This window comes from Mixophyes fleayi, chromosome 9 (genome assembly GCF_038048845.1).
Source record: "Mixophyes fleayi isolate aMixFle1 chromosome 9, aMixFle1.hap1, whole genome shotgun sequence".
Lineage (NCBI taxonomy): Eukaryota > Metazoa > Chordata > Amphibia > Anura > Limnodynastidae > Mixophyes > Mixophyes fleayi.
In genome coordinates, this window is record NC_134410.1 from 77052119 (window position 1) to 77070440 (window position 18322).

Genomic DNA, 18322 nt, shown 5'->3' on the forward strand with positions numbered 1-18322 from the left:
CACCCAAATACACACGTACACAATGAAACCTAAGTACTCTTAACCCAATCCACTTCTCATTTTCACTAAAACAAGTGATCGCTCCACCTGTTTCTTGCGAGTTGGTACATGGGTCTCCAAATTCCTTTTTTTTCCTCCCAGTTTGTAAAGGGACTGTCTGATGTGTCTACTTCTATGCTGTCGTGAAAATAATCCTCCACCATCCTTTGGATGCTGATAGTAGGATCAGGTGGAGTTACGGCAGAGGTTTCACGTTTTTTGGTCAATTCTTTTAGACCAGACAAGATATCAAAATTTGGTGCAGAGTCATCTGCATCATCCCTGGGTCTCTTGGGAAAGGGAAGTTTTTTCCTAGCAGCAGTTGAGTGAGAAACTGAAGGAGGAGATGCCGTCCTGTCACGTAACACTTGAGCTGTCATCTTGCTCATCAGGAGCTCCTTTCATCTCTTCAGATCTGGGTCAGTTGAAAACAAAGAGAAGACATAGGTCTTAAACCGCGGATCAAGCACAGTCGCCAAAATGTAGTGATCCGATTCAAGATTTTTATTTTTTTTTATTAAATCTCTTTTTTATTAAAAAATTTAAACAGCTTTTACAAACATCTCTCCAAATTTCAAGATTTTGATAACTCTTGGATCCTGGCGAAGCGAATAAAGTACTTGATCTACAAGTTCGACATACTTCGTGGAATTGCTTTGTTTCATCTCCTTCTTCAGTTTCTCAAGCTGCTTTTCCAAAAGTCTAATTAAGGGAATCACTTGACTCAAGCTCGCAGTGTCTGAACTCACTTCACAGGTGACTACTTCAAATGGTTTCAGCACCTTGCACAACATGGAAAGTATTCTCCACTGCGCTTGACTAAAATACATCCCCCCTCTTTTCCCAATGTCATGACTTGTGGAGCAAGCGTAGATGGCTTTTTGCTGTTCCTCCATACGCAGAAGCATATACAGGGTTGAATTCCAACTTGTCATCACCTCTTGCTTCAGGTTGTGGCAAGGCAAATTAAATTACTCTTGCAGCTCCTACAATCTCTTACACACTGTTGCTGAATGCCGGAAATGTCCAGATATTTTACGGGCCACAGACATCATCTCCTGCACATCCTTGTCATTTTTAAAAAGCTCTGCACCACCAAGTTTATTGTGTGAGCAAAACAGAGAATGTGATGGAATTCAGCCAGCTGTAATGCTCTCACAATATTGGTGGCGTTATCAGAAATAACATATCCTAAGGAGAGTCCAAGTTGCAATAACATCCCTTAGTGTTTGTAACAGAGTGTCAGCTGTATGCCTCTTAGTGAAGCCGGTGATACACAGAGTAGCCTGCCTCTGACAAATGTGACATACTTGGCTACATGCTGCTGCTGTTCCTGCTGGTGAAGGGGAATCACCAACCCAGTAGGCTTTAACAGTCATATAATCTTTAGTTTGCCCAGTTCCGGTTGTCCACATATCTGTGGTTAAGTGTACATTGGGTAGTATGGCATTTTGCAGCCCAATAATAAAATTTTTACGAACCTTCTGGTAGAGGTGAGGAATAGCTTTTCTACTGAAATGGTGTCGTTATGGAATTTGGTAACAGGGACACAAGACCTCAAGTAACTGTCTAAAACCAGCAGCATTAATAGTGGATATTGGACACAGATCTAATACTAGCATAGTCGCCATGGCGTCTGTGATCCTGCTTTGCGACTGGGTGAGAGCTTTCATACTTGCTTCCTCTTGCAAAGGATTGTTTAACAAGCAATTGTGGTAAACTACTAGTAGTCTTCTTCTTCACCTGCTTGTGTGATGAAGATTCACCCCCAGTGGGACTAATGCTGAAGAATTCTTCTGAGGAATCCAGGATAGTGGAGGAGTCATCTAGCCTTAGAAACTTGGATGCAAGACTACCTACGATCGCTACTGAGGATATTGATGAGGACGGTGTTGTGGGTGTAGATTGCAGGCATCGGAATGTAGGTGAAAGAAGGGTCCTAGCTGATGATGGACTGCTTGTTGTTGTTTTTTTTACCATAACTATCTGATTTTCCCAACACCTTGCCATGAACTTGTGTTAAATGGCGTAACATGGATGAGGTTCCTAGATGGTTAAGGTCTCTCCATTGACTGACTGTGGCTTTACATACACTAGAAATGGCTAGGCAACTGTTGGCAGGATTTTGGGTAGAAATAATTCCACACATGTCCAGACATGACAATGGCCTTCTTCTTATCACGTGCCAGAACTGCTTCCACTGGTGCAGGACTTACACAAACAACATCATCCTCATCAACATCCTCATTACCGCCCTCGTCGGCTAAACAAATACCCCCCTCATTCTGTTCCAATTCCAAAGTGGCATCCTCAATTGGTGTATCACCGACTACACTTGGGCTGTTCAGGCACAAATCTGCAGAAATGCTGAAAGGGGCATTCTTTATGGGTACACTATCAGAATGGTCATGATTACACATAGCACTCGTGGATGGACTCTCCTCAGGGATTGGTGTCATTTCTGAATCTGAGCATACATTTTCCTCTAATGCCTTACTGTTTTCTTCCAGCTCGGCTTTTACACGTAAAAGTATTTGTGCACCCTTTTGGAATCCGAATTACTTGGTCTTGCTTGGTCACTCACGAGTAACCTTACAAGAAGATGCCTCAGTAACAATTTAGATCTCGCACTCATAGAGAAAGGCGAAGGCCTCATTCTTTCTTTGCCACTGCATGTGTAGAATGGCATGTTGGCAATTTTTTTTTTTTTTCGACAGCTAACTTTTCCGGGATTACAGTTCTTTTTTTTCTTCACCATGGTAAAAGGTGTTTTGTTTTTTGTTATGTTTTTTCCCTGACTTAAAAAGACTATGTACTTTTACATAGGCTTTACCAGATGATGTACAGGGATTACTATCATCAAGACTGGTGTCAGCAGCTGCTTTCTGCTCCTGCTCTTCTGTGTACTGCTGTGAATCCATTTGGATAACACCGTACACTTTTTGTTGCAAATTCAGAAGAAAAGCCTGCAAGGACTGGTATTTGTATTTCAGCAATGACAATTAGCAATGGAGCTCTTGTCATTGGGTGTATATAACAACTTACACTTTTTGGTGCAAATTCAGAAGAAAAACAAGAAAGGACTAGTATTTGTATTTCAGCAATGACAATTAGCAATGGAGCTCTTGTCTTTGGGTGTATATAACACCCTACACTTTGTGGTGCAAATTCAGAAGAAAAGCCTGCAAAGACCAGTATTTGTATTGCAGCAATTACAATTAACAACGCAGCTCTCCTTTTTGTGTTACCTATATAACACTGTAGAATTTTACTGCAGAATTACACCAACCCTGATAGCACTAGTTTTTTTATTTTTATGCAATGAGTATTACCAATGCAGCTCTCCTTTTTGTGTGTTACCTATATAACACAGTAGAATTACACCAACCCTGCCAGCAGCAATAGTATTTGTATTTCTCTGCAATGAGGTTTAACACTGGAGCTATGGAGCTCTCCTGAATATCACTGATTACTTTCTTTAACACTGCTACCACCCTCCTCTTTCAATTCTCTAACTTCGCCTGCCCAACTGCTTTATACTCTATGCTACCCCTTCTGTATCCCTCTCTCAAATGGCGCTAGATCGCCGTGGAGGGCGGTATTTATAGATTCCAAAACTACAGAGATCCATCAACGTCACAATGACATTTTGCATCGTTTTGTAATCCGAAAAGCGTGAAAGTACCGAGCCGCCTCGACTTGGTACTCGGATCCACTAAGTTCGGGTGTGTTCGGTTTCCGAGGAACCGAGCCTGAGCATCTCTAATTGTCACCATTAGGAAGATGAGCACGGTTAGCCAAATGCCTATTAGTAAGTTGTTAGAATCCCTTTCTGTTCTCCAGTTCAACAGCAAACTACCAAAATGTTTGCTTTTGTGTGGGTCTAAACAAATCAAGCACCAGTCGCTGAAATGCTTAGTTTGTTAAACTATATGTGCATGTCCTTTTTTTTTTGTTTGTTTCTTGTTTTGTGAGATTTTTTCCTCATACTACATATAACAACACTACAGATAAACCATGTCCAACACCACTTCATACCACCTATTAATGTCCTAAAAATATTAAAGCTGATTTAGTAATTATATTTTTTATGCTGCCATAGGCCTTGTCCATTTTAGCTCTTTTATTTTTTTTCCCTATGGTAATGATTCCTATGCTGGCACAAAGCCACTACCCACATGGGTAGCAACAACAAACAGCTCTATCAGTTCTCAGTTATTCATCGCTGCCCATGCCACTATGCACCAGAATAGAGATCAGTAATCTATCTATATAACTTGGCACAGGAATCTGTTGTCAAGCAGAGGCATGGTCACTGTAATTATACGGCATACAGCAGGACTCGTTAACCTGTGGCTCCCCAGGTGTAATGAAACTACAAACCCCAACATACTTTGCAAGTAGATAGCCAGCCGACAACTGATAATGCATTCTGGAACTTGTAGAGCCACAGGTTGGCCAGGTTTGGCATATAGGCTCCAAAAGGACCAGATACAACAGTATTTGAATCTAACTGGTGAAGTTGGCATAAGAATGGTTTGTAGCATAAGAATTTTGGGCGTCCAGGATATGCAGATGATTGACTGCAAGGATTGGTCTGTTGTGTACTGTAAGACGCTCCCTGATATCCCTGAGACATTAAATTAGTGTTACTGCCATAAGTATAATGAGAAGGAAAGGGACCTAGGAGTCACTATTTCAGGTGACTTAAAGGCAGGTAAGCAATGTAACAAAGCAATGAGGAAGGAAAGTCAGATGCTTGGTTGCATAGGGAGAGGAATCAGTAGTAGAAATAAGTAATAATGCCACTGTATTGGTCATTGGTACGGCCTCATCTTGAATACTGTGTTCAATTCTGGAGGCCATATCTGCAGAAGGATATAAATACATTAGAGACTGTACAAAGAAGGACAACTAAAATGGTGTATGGCCTAAAGCACAAAACTTACCCAGAAAGACTAAAAGATCTTAATATGTATAGTTTGGAGCAGAGAAGGGAAAGGAGGGACATGTTATAAACTTTCAAATATATCAATGGTTTTAACAAGGTACAGATGGGAACCATTCTCCAAAGGAAGAGAAGAATTAGAACATGAGAACATGCACTGAAACTGCAGGGAAGTGGGTTCAGAGCTAATTTGAGGAAAAACTACTTCACAGAAAGAGAAGTGGATAAGTGTAATAGCCTTCCATCAGAGGTGGTAGAGTCTAATACAGTAGAGCTGTTTAAATATGCTTGGGATAGACCTAAGAATATCCTTATAAAGATTAAAGGCTCAAAAAGGGGTTGAGGTTACCATAGGTTAATAAAACAATGGGCAGACTAGATGGTTCAAGTGGTTCTTATCTGCCATCAAATTCTATGTTTCTGTTTCTATGAATAGTGCCAAGGATTAGAAGATCCTTGGCACTTCATATATGGGATGCTAATCAGTGACATTAACTGGCTGTTCCATTTGGGAGGTTTAGGCTACAGCAGCGCCATCTGAGTAGAACTGTCTCCCAGTTTTCCTTTGTTCCAGCATGTCCTTTTTAACATATGGGTGGGTTTACCAAAGGGAAATTCTTTCTTGCGTTATTTAACATTATGGCCTTGGTCTATCATCATCTGTTAGATGTCTACTGATGCAGCAGCTGTCCGTTTAATGAGCTCTGATTACTGCCTCTTCACCTTCCATAAGGCATGCTGTCTAATGTTGAAAAAAAAGCGTGTGTGGTCTTTCACCATTTTTCTACTAGCTGCAGCCCAACTTTGTCTACCTACTTGTCTAAAATGACCATCCTATCAGCCAGTGCACTGCCACTATGTTTCATTGGGACTGTAGCGTGCTTTTCACACAAAACTTGTTTGTTCATCATCATCCTCCTCCTCATTCTTTAAGCATAGTAGTGCTAACATACAATGCCAGGTCATTCACAGGAAAGCTACCCTTTGGGGGGGGATTCAATTGATGAGTAACGCGGCCCGCATACTATTACCGTTACTACGGTAATATTGTGCATTATTACCATTAGAACAGTAATTTCAATGCTGATTTTTGCTAGCAGCTCTGACGCCACATTTATTAGATACACATAAATTACAAAAACGATAATAGCTGTAGCTGACAAATGTTAGATAAGTGAAAAATGTATTCTCTATATAATTGAAATATTCTCATCATATTCATTTATAAGACACTAATAAAACGACAGAAAAACTGCAAAAACTAAACTTCAGAAACTCAACATTTCAAATTAACCTGTAATGTAAGCGTTAATAAAAGATAAACTGTAGAGTCACTTTGCTTCCGTTTGTACAGTGTCTCATTCATTGGTCTCTCTAAAAAGGAACCAGTAATAGTCCCCATCATTCCAGGGTCCCAGCGTCCTTTGTAGCGACGCTCCATAGTCAGAATGTCTTGGTGAAAATGTTCCCCCTGTTCATCACTTACACTACCCAGGATGTCAGGAATAAAGTCTAGATGGGAATGTAAAAAGTTAATTTTAAGTGACATTCTACAGCTCATATTCTTGTAGTTGTGCAAACATTCATTCAGGATGGACAAGAAATAAGATTGGTTGCCATACCTAAATAGTGAACTACATTAGTAATCTTATTTTGAGTGTGTCCTAATTTCACAAATGCTTAATGGCTTTGTGGGAGAGCAATAATGCTATTCAAACCAAATATTACATAGATCAAATATTTAAGGCCAGTGACCCATACAGTGAGTATCACATCTTATTTCTGTGTGCTTAATAGTATCGTATTTTACCAAAGGAATAAAGGGAAATAAACCCTCTGTGGGGTTTCAGCAAGTGGCACCAGGAATGATATCATGGGCTCAGTGTAGTAATTTGTACATTAGATTTTTCAAACTTCATTTAAACAGCTGCCAAAAAGTAACCTTCTGAATGTATGAGCTGTTTATTGTAGCTTTATGTATCAGCCGAATGCTATCAGCTAGCACCAGCACATTGACAGGCAGATTAAACAACTAGGAAGACGGTGATATTCTCCAATGCTATGTTTAACTACAGTGTGTTAAACATATAGAATTCCATTAATACACTATGGGGCATTTTGTCACAACCAGTAGGGTCAGAGGAGTAACCGTACAGTCTGCTCACGTTGGCACTACCTCCTTGAGGGTGCGGAGTCTAATGGAGTGGGAGGTTTTCGCCAGAGTCTCCCGTAGGGGTGCTTGGTCGTCTCAGCTCCCTGACCGCAGGTCGCGGTTATCCTAGAAGGTGATGAGCGAAACTGCGAAGAGAACCAGGACTATAACTGAAGATGCTTCGGATGAGGAGTACCAGGAAGGCTGAGAGATTAGGAGACAGTAGAGCAGTGGGCTGATTAACACAGGAGACTGATAGCGATGGTAGCAATAACCAGCACACAGGGATAGTGGAGTAGACACAGAGGCTGTGATGATCTGCAGATAGATGTGCTGGAGACTTCAGAGAACAGGCAGCAAACAGGAGCCAGGGAACAGGACATCTGAAAAGGCAAGTAGACCTGAAGATCTGGCAACTTGGTAGAGAAGCAGGTGCTTTAAATAGACAGAGCTGACAGGCAATTAGCCAATCAAGAGAATGCAGAATGTATTGAGCAGTATTGGTGTGTGCCTGCTCAGTTCAGCCCAGCAAGTGAATGCAGAAAGAGGGAAACAGGTGCGAACAGTGACTATAATGCAGGTTTAGCTTGTGCAATGTGTGACACATATTTATTAACAAGCAGTAATAACAATTTTTTTTTTATTATTGTTATTGCCACAATTTGTCAATAAAATCTCACCGATACCCAGCTGCCTCTGTGATACTGGCCTGGAGCATTAACTTACCACTTCTTCACGCCAGTCTCAGAATATATGGGCATGTAAGATCGAGCGAGCAGCCCAGTTCCTTTTAGTACAAAAAAAATAATAAAAAAATAATTAAAAATAGATTACAATCATTATATAAAATTAAAAAAACTATTGCTAAATTCTTTTTTTATTCATGTATTGTTTTATATTAATTTTCTTCTGTTATCGCCATTCGTGGAGAAGCTGACAAAACCCAGCAAACGCAGTACCTGAAGCCCTATCGCCAGCGAAAAACATACATTTTCACCACTTTTGTTTTTTTTTGTCCTTTTATAAATATACCCCTATATCTCTAAAATAGACTGATCTACAGTGATGTATTTTTGTACAATAAGAAACATATCTAAGCTATATAGTAAGGACATAGCCTTGTTCAATAATGAATAATTTTAGGCTAGCCTTTTGTTTCCTTTATATATATATATATATATATATATATATATATATATATATATATATATATCTGTAAGTCTGTAAGTCTCTCTCCTGGTGAACTGACCATCCTAATATACGCGTATATTTGATTTAGGATTTTCTACGCAATGTTCCTGACAGTATTCTATCCTCAGAAATGTACGGACTTTGGATGGAGGTTACAGAAATGGAGCAACCTGAATATAAGATAAAAGTCATAAAAAGGTTAGTCTGTAACAGGAGACTGAATGTAGCACCCTGCTATTATATGTTCAAGTTAATCTGTTTGTGATTGAATTCCAATTTATAGGATTTTTAAAAACAATTGTAATTAGAAACTGATGTGGCAATATTGTCATTGACAGTCTGTAATATATTCAAAATTGTATGTACCATTGCCATCTAGCAAATGAACATTGCTTTCATGCTATTCCTTACTTTGTCAACTTCCTGGTGCTTATATTGCAGACTTGAAATACAATCTGCAATGCAAAAAATAATTGATTTAAAACCTAAATGAGAATATATTAGTTCAATAATATTGATAATCCCCATAACAATCCATTATTAGGGTGCTATTCATTGTGTTGTGTTTATTTGTATTTTTCTGTTTATTTATTACTGTGTTGCCTTCCTTCAGACAAACTGATTGCAGGAAAACCAGATTGAGCAGTTCACTTTACTTCTTATTTCAATACTATTCTGAAAAGCACATTTGGGGCCTGATTCATTAAGGAATGTTAAGCAAAAAATTGAGTAAGTTTTCTTACTCAAGTTTTCTGGACAAAACCATGTTGCAATGCAAGTGGTGTCTGTTTTTCCATGTAGCACACAAGTACTTGAGAGCTTCTTTGTATGCTGAAATTGAAAGTTGATCTAGAACACGCCCTATCTCAACTATGGATCTGACATCACAGATTTAGCACGCAACCTGCATGCAAGTTGCGTTTAAAGAACGAACATGGAACTTGAGCATAGTTCCAATTGTATACAAATACAAGCGGATCTCAATATACGTGTCCATTGGAATCTGGGTGTCACGGGCACTAGGAGTCTTTGCCCAGGATATCACCAGATGATGGACTTACCAGCGTAATATAGTTGGTAATATGGTTCTCTGGTAGCAGGGTGACAACGGAACAGGAGAAACAGCAGATGGTGAGAGAATGCTCGAGGAAAGTCTATGACTAGCAGCAACTGGTAATGAGTAGATGAATGTACACGAGGAACCAGATGGACAAGGGAACGTGAGGAAAGTCAGTGGTCTGCGTATAGCAAGTTGTACCACTGCTATAGTGAGGTGGAATGTCCAGGAGTAGCGAGGAGGTAGTGAGAGTCAGCGGTCTGCGTATAGCAAGTTGTACCGCTGTCTAGGTGAAGGAATGGAATCCAGGTGAAGGTAGGTAACAGGGAAGTCAGTGGTCTGCGTATAGCAAGTTGTACCACTGCTTATGTGAGAGGATACTTGAAACTGGTGTCACAGGGAACAGGAGTCAGTGGTCTGCGTCAGCAAGTTGTACCACTGCTATATATATGTGAGGAGGGGCACGAGGAGATGAATGTAAAGCAGAGTATACACGGGGCACACAGAACTGGATCCCACGATGATATCCACAATACAACGATAACTGACAAGCACTGCTTAAGTATACAAAGTCACAATAACTATCCAGGCAATAGGAAACAAAGTCAATGGTAACAATAGCTTCAGTGGATAGGAGGCTCCGAAGGAGAACACAACTCAGTCCAGATGGATATGCAATACACAAGCAAAGTCAATGGAAAGTATGCATACCGCGGTTCAGGAGAGCAGGCTGTCAGAGAGACGTGCAGGGATACCTGAACGGTTGAAGGCCGGCAGGAGGAGAGACCACTGGAGGGTGGAAGCGGTAATCAGGTTGGTGCAGCGCACGGCAGGTAATCCAGAATGAACGAAGCAATACTCAGGAAGCAGTAGTAAGTGGAACTGGAAACATGAAGAACATGGGAGAGTTGAGGCTGTCTGGTATCCAGTAGTAGAGGTGGAGGCAGCGGAGCGCTGACACGATAAACCCAGGAGAGTTGGGACGATCAGGAACTCTGTAGTAGTAACGGAGGCAGCGGATAGGAATCAGCTGAGTGCAGGCACGATGAACACAGGAGAGTTGAAGTGAACAGGAACTCTGTAGAAGTAACGGAGGCAGCGGATAGGAATCAGCTGAGTGCAGACACGATGAACACAGGAGTTGAAGTGGTCTGGAAACCACAATAGCAGTAAACAGGAATCAGCAGGAGCTGAATACACGAGGAACACAGGAACACCTTCAGAGGCTCATGGGGAATGAGACTCCAAGATCAGGCAACCAGGTAATGATCACAGGTGGTTTAAATAGGGAGGGTTGCCTGATCATCCAATCAATTAAAAGCAACAGGTACTGAAGGTTTGAAAGGGCTGCGCATGCGCAGACCCTCAGGATGGTGGACGGCCACGGTTCCTAAACACACGGGAAGAAGCACTCACAGTCTGGTGAGTGACACCCACACACACAATATATATACTGCATCCCTCCCCCCTATTTACCTTTCTATTGCCTTTTTCTCTTCTGTATTCCTCTTTCCTGCTCTTCTTGTCTTCCTGTCATCTTCTCCGGGGCGCTGCTCCTCTCTGCTCCTCGGTGAGTCCTCACTGAAAATGACGTTGGGAGTGATGATGTCACGCCAAACATTCAGTGGGATAGAGCAGAGAGGAGGAGAGACTGCCAGGAGCCGACGCAGTGTCAGGTGACTGATTTTTTTTTTTTTATTGTTCCTGGACGCAATTTGTTTTACTATGCCAGCAGGCAGACGGGGATGGCAGGCGGAGGGGAGCGCCCCTCTGCCTTGCCTACCCCACTTACCGCTGGTCCTTGGGGGCCCTCTGGGGACCGCTGGGCCCTAGGCAGTTGCCTAGGTTGCCTAGCGGTAAATCCGACCCTGACTGCGTAAGGCCCGTTTCTAAGCATGTGCACACTAGATACAGCATGCTAATGGACTTATATCCAAAGATGAATCAGGCCCTTGGATTGTTATTTTTGTCTGTGGAGGCTTTGAAAATACCCCCACTAGATATGTGCACCATTTCATTATATATATGCAAACAAAACTAGGGTACTATAATTTTTTTACCATTAGGACCAAACTAGCAGAAGCATATTTGAAGATGTAGATGGTTTATGTGTATTTTCCACTTTACTTTTAAATCTGCTTTTATTTTTATTTTTAACTGCAAGAATTAATTTTTTATTTAAATTTTTTTAACTGTCAAGAGGGACTGTTTTTTTATTCGTGTAAAATAGTTTGCCTTTTGCTCAGGCTTACTATTTCCTGTGCAAATGGTTAAAGCATATTTGTTTTCTTTCTGCATTACAACAAAACGTGCAGAACTTTTAAGAGTCATATTTAAAATTCTTATCATTTATTCCTGTGCAAATTTTAAATCTAATTTTTCTTCAAATGATTTGGAGCTCTTAAAATCAGACAGCATTGTTTTAAGTTTTAGGACAGTTTAACCAGACCTTAAATGTGTTTTAAGTTTATTAGGACTGCGTTTGTTTTGCCACTGAAAATATTCTTTAATGCACCATGATTCACAGAATTAGTGAGGATTCCTATAACATGATAAATGCATCCAGCAGACTGAAACATCTTCTTGCCATGGTTTTCACTTTAGAAATGATAGAAGTCCTAGATGTTACCCAATTATGTACACATTCTATGCATCCATAGTAAAGTCATTGTTGGCACATTGGGTGATGTCATAATTGGTGTGGCTAGTGTGCTTGCTATCTGGTGACCTATTGGATTACGACAACAGGAGAATGGATGAAACTCGTAACCATACTGGATGAAGCCAGTATTGCACCCCAATAATATAGCCTATTTTGCCTACTTTTGTAACAATACAGATGTTTGGTTGCTTCTTACCTGATTTACACAATCTACTATTTCTAGCTTGTTGGACCAGCTTCCTGAAGCTAATTTCATTTTGCTGCAGCATTTGTTTGCTGTACTGAACCACATTGAGGAGAACTCTGAAGAGAACCAAATGAATGCTTCCAACCTTGCTCTCTGCATAGCTCCCAATATGTTATGGCTGCCTACTGTGAGTGACCCAGAAGAGGAGAGCAAGTCAACAAAAAAGGTAAAGACAGAATGACAGAAAAGTTCTTATATGGTACTAAACTATACATACTAAAAATATCTTTTTGTTTTCAATCCAAAATTAAAGACATAACCACTTTCAGTGTAAGTGTAAACATACATAACAAGACTTTGTGTTATGTCTTACAATCAGTGTAATAAAATTCTCAGGGCTGTTTTGTGTCTGGATGTCATATTAGATAATGTTTGAAAGTGGGTGGTTTTCCTAAAAGCTAACCCCTGTTTATTCAGAATTAGTTGTCAATGCGCAACTTGAAATTGCTAAATGAGTTTGTACCATAATGCTATAATAACTCCATGTGTTACAATGAATAAAACATTCTTTTGTACTACTTCTTCCTAGTCTGTGAGGAAACAATAACCATAGTATCCTCTAAGCCATTGGCTCCTGCAGGGTGAAAGCCTGAACACTTTCTCCACCCTCTTAGTATAAAACTTGATATTTTTGAAAGCAGTTGGGTCAAGGGCAGAGGTGTAGTAATGTTATGTGGCGCTTGAGAGCATATATGTAAGTGCTTCAGCACGTAACATCACAAGTTTGTGTCACCAAAATCGGTGCATCATCACATGACATCATGTGGAAGTGTTAGCCACATAGACATGCAAGGCAGTGAGTGGAGGAGAGCTGTGAGCACCAGGGGGACCACTGTGAGCAGGGGGATTGAAGCCCTTTCCCTTGGTCCCCCCTTAATTCAGCTCTTCCATCCCCCCCCCTGTAAACTGGCGCCAAGGGGTAACAGCCCCCAGTTTCCTCCATCCTTGGTCATCAAGAAATTTTAAAGGAGGAACATGCTACCGGGTTAGTGGTAGCACTATGTATTAAAATCTTAATGTGTTTTCATTATTATCATTGCCATCATCACTGTTTATTTCTAAGGCGCCAATTGTTCCGCAGTGGCGCCTTAGAAATAAACAGACATACAGCATTAATGAACATATGGGGCATGTTTTGTGCCTCTTACCTATTTCTTTGATACAGAAAAGATAATTTGTAAAATTAGATGGCTCATTTGCTCCTTATCTGTAGTTAAATTCTGTTTTTGTGTGTTTAATTTGAACTCTTTAAGCATTTCAGAGCAGATATCACTGTGTGCCTATTTTGTATATTTGCTATCTTATGTTCCAAACATCCTAATTATAGAACTATTTCCCTCAGTGATGGAAACAGCGAATGTACTGGGGAGTCATTTCACACTAAGCTGGGGTTCCTGGCTGGGATCCACCTTTGAATTGCATACACAGTATTACACTGAATATTGGCACGTCTGCACACTTTGTTCCATTTTTGCGGATTTCCTTAATATCTAGACATTTTGAATCATTAAGGCATAACCTTTATGTATTTAGTTGATGCTAAAATAGTACAAAAAGAAAGTAAAAATAGCTTATGCATGAAAAAATGTCTCTCTCTTCTTAATTTGAAGATATTAATTAGAGATAATGTTTAACTCTGTTTCTAGACTAGTAAAAAGAAGTGATTATGTTAGCTGCGCAATCACCATTCCAGATATTGAAATTTTATTTTTCATACAGGTGGCTCTTCTGGTACAGTTTCTGATAGAGAATTATCCACTTATATTTGGTCAAGATGCTGCATCTTTGTTTATCAAACACAAAAAGCAAGACTCAGGAAGCACTGAGGACTTCAAAGGTAATTTCTTGCAAAGGGTGTTAAAATACTGAGGGTCATTTATTTTGCACAAAAAAAAATGTTAAGTAAAATGCAACATATTTATAATTGAAGATGGACATTTTTATCCTTTTGTGACTCTCATGACTGCTTTTGGATTCTGGGGGTAATAAAGGATGGGAGTCATGGGCTTCCTATGGGACTGCTTGCCACCACCCTGGGATTGTGCTGTCCATAATATGTAGTGATACTAGTATATTATAGACTCATGGGTAATCAGGACATTGGGAAAGAAATCTACATCAGTATTTAATATTTGTCCTGGCATCTCGTGTCCACTTGTATCTTTGCTGTCTGACATTACACTGGGAAAAAATGGAGTTTTACAACAAGGCTAAGATTAAATATCTAACCAGACAGACTCACTCTATTTTAAAATATTTTCAGGTAATAGACTGGTGATTTACAACATACCAACTGACAAAACATCTCTGTTACAGGCATACATTTGATCCAAGGACAGGACTCCTCTGATGAGCTTGAATTTCTGGATAAGTCAGAGCTAAAAGATAAAGATGTGCTGTTTGATGAGTCTTTGCTACTAGAAGAGAGGGAAGACTGGGACCTGTTTGGCGAAATAGCTGCCTATTATCAGAGTAAAACAAAGATGGACATCCTAGAATGTTATAGCACTGACCCACTGCACACCATAGATTCTGCATGTTGCCTAAGTCCAGCCAGAGACAGATGCTCTTCAGAACCAAGTGTATGTCTCAGTTCAAGGCCTCCTGCCGAGGACCATGAACCAGTTGCCCGGCAGTCTAGCTGTGATGCCACCATTATACACAATCAAGTTGATTATATAAACCAGCTGAAGCAGATGCAGCTAGAAAGTCAAAAGTTGCTAAATGACAAACTGGGCCCTAGTTTGAAAACCACTCAACAAGCCTTATGGAGGTCCACCCAAGCTAGTACATTAATAAAGGAAAAGAGTTCACAAAAGGAAAGCCCTTCAAACAGATCAAGCTTTTCAAGTCTTTCTTCCACTACCACCTCCCCCTCTGCCTCCTCCTTAAGTTCCTTGGACAGTGCTTTTTCTTACTGCTCAGAGTCCTCAGTATTCAGCCCCACTGATGTCACCTCATTACCTTTTATGTTTGGAACATCAGCCAGATTACACACACTATCTCCAGAAATTACCAAAAAGAAATTAAAAGAATGGCATATACCTCTGTCTACTCTATTTGGTGGCAACTCTTGTGATCTTGACTCATGGGAGATGCAGTGGGAATCAAAAGTGGATAGCACAGTAAGAGCAAATGATAATGCCAACAACAAAGTCCCAATTCAAAGTGGTATTCAAAATGTATGTTTGGACAAGGAGTCAAATGCCAATTTTAATTACTTTGTACAAACCACAAACAGTGTCAGGTCTTTAAAGGAATCAAGACTTGAAGGAAATCATGTCAGAGCTGAAGCATGTCCAGAAAATGGGCATTGTATTCACAAGGAAACCTCTGTCAAGCACATTGAGATTAGGAGACCAGAGTCATCCAATGATGAGGGTCACCAGCATACAAAAGTCACTTTCTTTATGTCTCCTAATATAATGGCAGTAAAAAATCTGAATGACCAGAACATAAATGGAGATTCTAGTAGTTCCGGCTCTAAAAGCACAAAACTTCAAATACCCCAGACGGTATTCTATGGTCAAAATACACCACTTGTTCTGCATTCAGTGTCCAGGAGGCAACAACCAGAAATAGAGAAACCTTATTGGCAAACACAACTCAAACATGTACTTCACAGTAGCCCTTCAAATGAGCCAGTAACTAATAACAAATATGAGGACCTTCCTTCCACAGTTATAGACAATGAGGTTGTAAACAAAGAGCAAAGCTTAAAAGAGCCTAAAAGAGAGGAAACTACCAAAGAAGCCACACTTACTAAAAGCCATAGCAAGAGCATAGCATCCTTCACTCAGACTATCCATATAACTTTACCATCTTCTGTAAAGAACACCGTGAGGGAATATTTCAAGCATAGTGACCCTAAGTCTACTTCTCAACCAGTGACTATGGAAAGCAAGCTGGCCCAAAGTAAAACTGAGACATGTGACCTACAGGGTCCAGAAGCTGCCAGGGAGAAAAAGGAACACGGTTGCTTGGTAGAAGAATCATTTGTATAAAAGCGAATGATGAAAAAAATTAATATTTTTTTGTATAAGGTGCAAAATAATGCTGCAAAGGAAAATAATGTAAAAGATTCAGATGTGAATAGTTTTGTTGTACAAAGCTTTTTTGTCAAGTAAAACGTTTATTTTGTACATTTTTAATGTTTTGAATGGATTTAAAATGAACTTTATAATGTGCAATCAGGTGACCACTTGGTAAGTTCTTCTTTCTTTCAAGTGGAGCATCTAGTGTTTCTTAACTTTGCTTTTAGGAGCAAAACGTGATCTGAACCACAGTTACCAATTAGCAGTTAGCGTTTATCTGTTTAGTGTAAGTTAGACAATGAAAGCAAGTTTCTGATTGGTTGCTATTGTTTAGTGCAAATACCTTGATGCATGTTAGTAAAATCCCTAGGAGTGTATTTACTAAACTGCGGCTTTGAAAAAGTGGAGATGTTGCCTATAGCAACCAATCAGATTCTAGCTATCATTTATGTAGTACGTTCTAAAAAATGAGAGTTAGAATCTGATTGGCTGCTATAGGCAACATCTTCACCTTTTTAAACTAGCAGTTTAGTAAATATAACCCCAGGCGCCTTGCTTTTAGTAATATAACTTTAAAAATAAGACCAGTATTTATTAAAACCTGTCACACCATAACCATAACAGATCAAAAAGTAAGTACTAGTAACAAAAGAATGTATCTAAAGAAAGTTAGAAAGTACCTTGACATGTGTTTAAAAAAGAAAACTGTACCAGACACTGTAGTATATGAAGACAAATCTATGGTTTATATTATTTAGTTGTCAAAAGAAGGATATAAAACTCTTCTAGAGATGGTGTGATGGACACATTTCACCCCTATACTGGGCGTCTTGTGGAGCTGGAACAGTTGGAAAGCCACAGATCTAAATTTGCTATAAATGGCTGTCAAGTATTAACTATTTAAAGAAGAAATCTCATAATGAAAGTCAAATCAGTGGTACAGGGTGCATTTTTGTAGCAAATACATATGCTTAACCATACTGTTTATGACATTCCTTGTGTTTTTTAAAGATCCACATGTAATCATGTATATTTATTTACTGCCTCTACTCCTATTGCTTGAGTTTAGACCAGTATGCTACTACAAAAGAACAAAGTTCATGTTAACTCTTAAAAATCACATATCCATGTCATTTAAATGTGTCATCTCAAGTACATGCCGATGGGAGTATCATTTACTGGGTAATTGAGAGACATTTAAAGTCAAAAGCTGGACAATGTTAAGATAAAAGGAGATGTCTACTAATTGTTTTAATTTATATACCACCATTCATAAGATGATTTGCAAATACTGAGTTTCATCTTCCTGCTGAGTGAGAGCTCATACACACTTGCATGGAAAAGCATTAGTTGCATCATAGACGACACCTTTCTCCTCACTTTGACTGAGTGCAAGAAACACATTTATTAATCTGTCTCAGCACTTCCCTGCAGCATAGTCAGGGCCAGACTGGCTATCTAGCCCTTCTGGCAATGCCAGAAGGGCCGCTGGGCAGATGGGCCGGTCCGGTCCCGGGAAGTCAGTGCACGGTGTACTGACAGCGTACACTGTGCATTGACACAGAGTGCACTGACAGCTTGTCACAGGCTTCCTGGTGGCTGGCTCCTCCCCAGGAACCAGCCACCAGATCACATGTGCAGCGCTGCACTGTCAAGTCGGCAGGGTCAGAAAAGCGGAGAACAGAAGAAGAAAGAAAACGGAAACAAGAAGAGAAAAGAAGATGAAAAGGTAAGTATACTAAAACGGGGGGGGGGGGGGGGGAGGATGCCACACAGAAAACGGGAAAGGGGGGGAATAAGGATGCCACACAGAAAACAGAGGGGGAGAAGAGAGAGGATGCCACACAGGATGGGGGGTATAGAGAGGATGCCACACAGGGAGGGGAGAGAAGAGAAAGGGTGCCACACGAGTGGGGGGTGCTGTATAGTCCATAATTATTCCTATTGGATATTTATATAAACTCACAGTTTATGCAAATATAATTTAGTGTT

At 40.1% G+C, this 18322-nt stretch overlaps 1 protein-coding gene across 3 annotated transcripts in view; it reads left to right on the forward strand.

The window, feature by feature from the left end:
* LOC142100760 (uncharacterized) overlaps positions 1–18058 on the forward strand; it is a 115842-nt gene extending 97784 nt beyond the window's left edge. For all 3 annotated transcript variants that reach the window (XM_075184556.1, XM_075184558.1, XM_075184557.1), the window contains 4 exons: positions 8419–8528; positions 12273–12462; positions 14016–14133; positions 14613–18058. In XM_075184556.1, the coding sequence (XP_075040657.1) occupies positions 8419–8528; positions 12273–12462; positions 14016–14133; positions 14613–16300 (2106 nt within the window). In that variant the 3' untranslated portion in view covers positions 16301–18058. The remainder of the gene's footprint in view (positions 1–8418; positions 8529–12272; positions 12463–14015; positions 14134–14612) is intronic.
* The last annotated feature ends 264 nt before the right edge of the window (positions 18059–18322 follow it).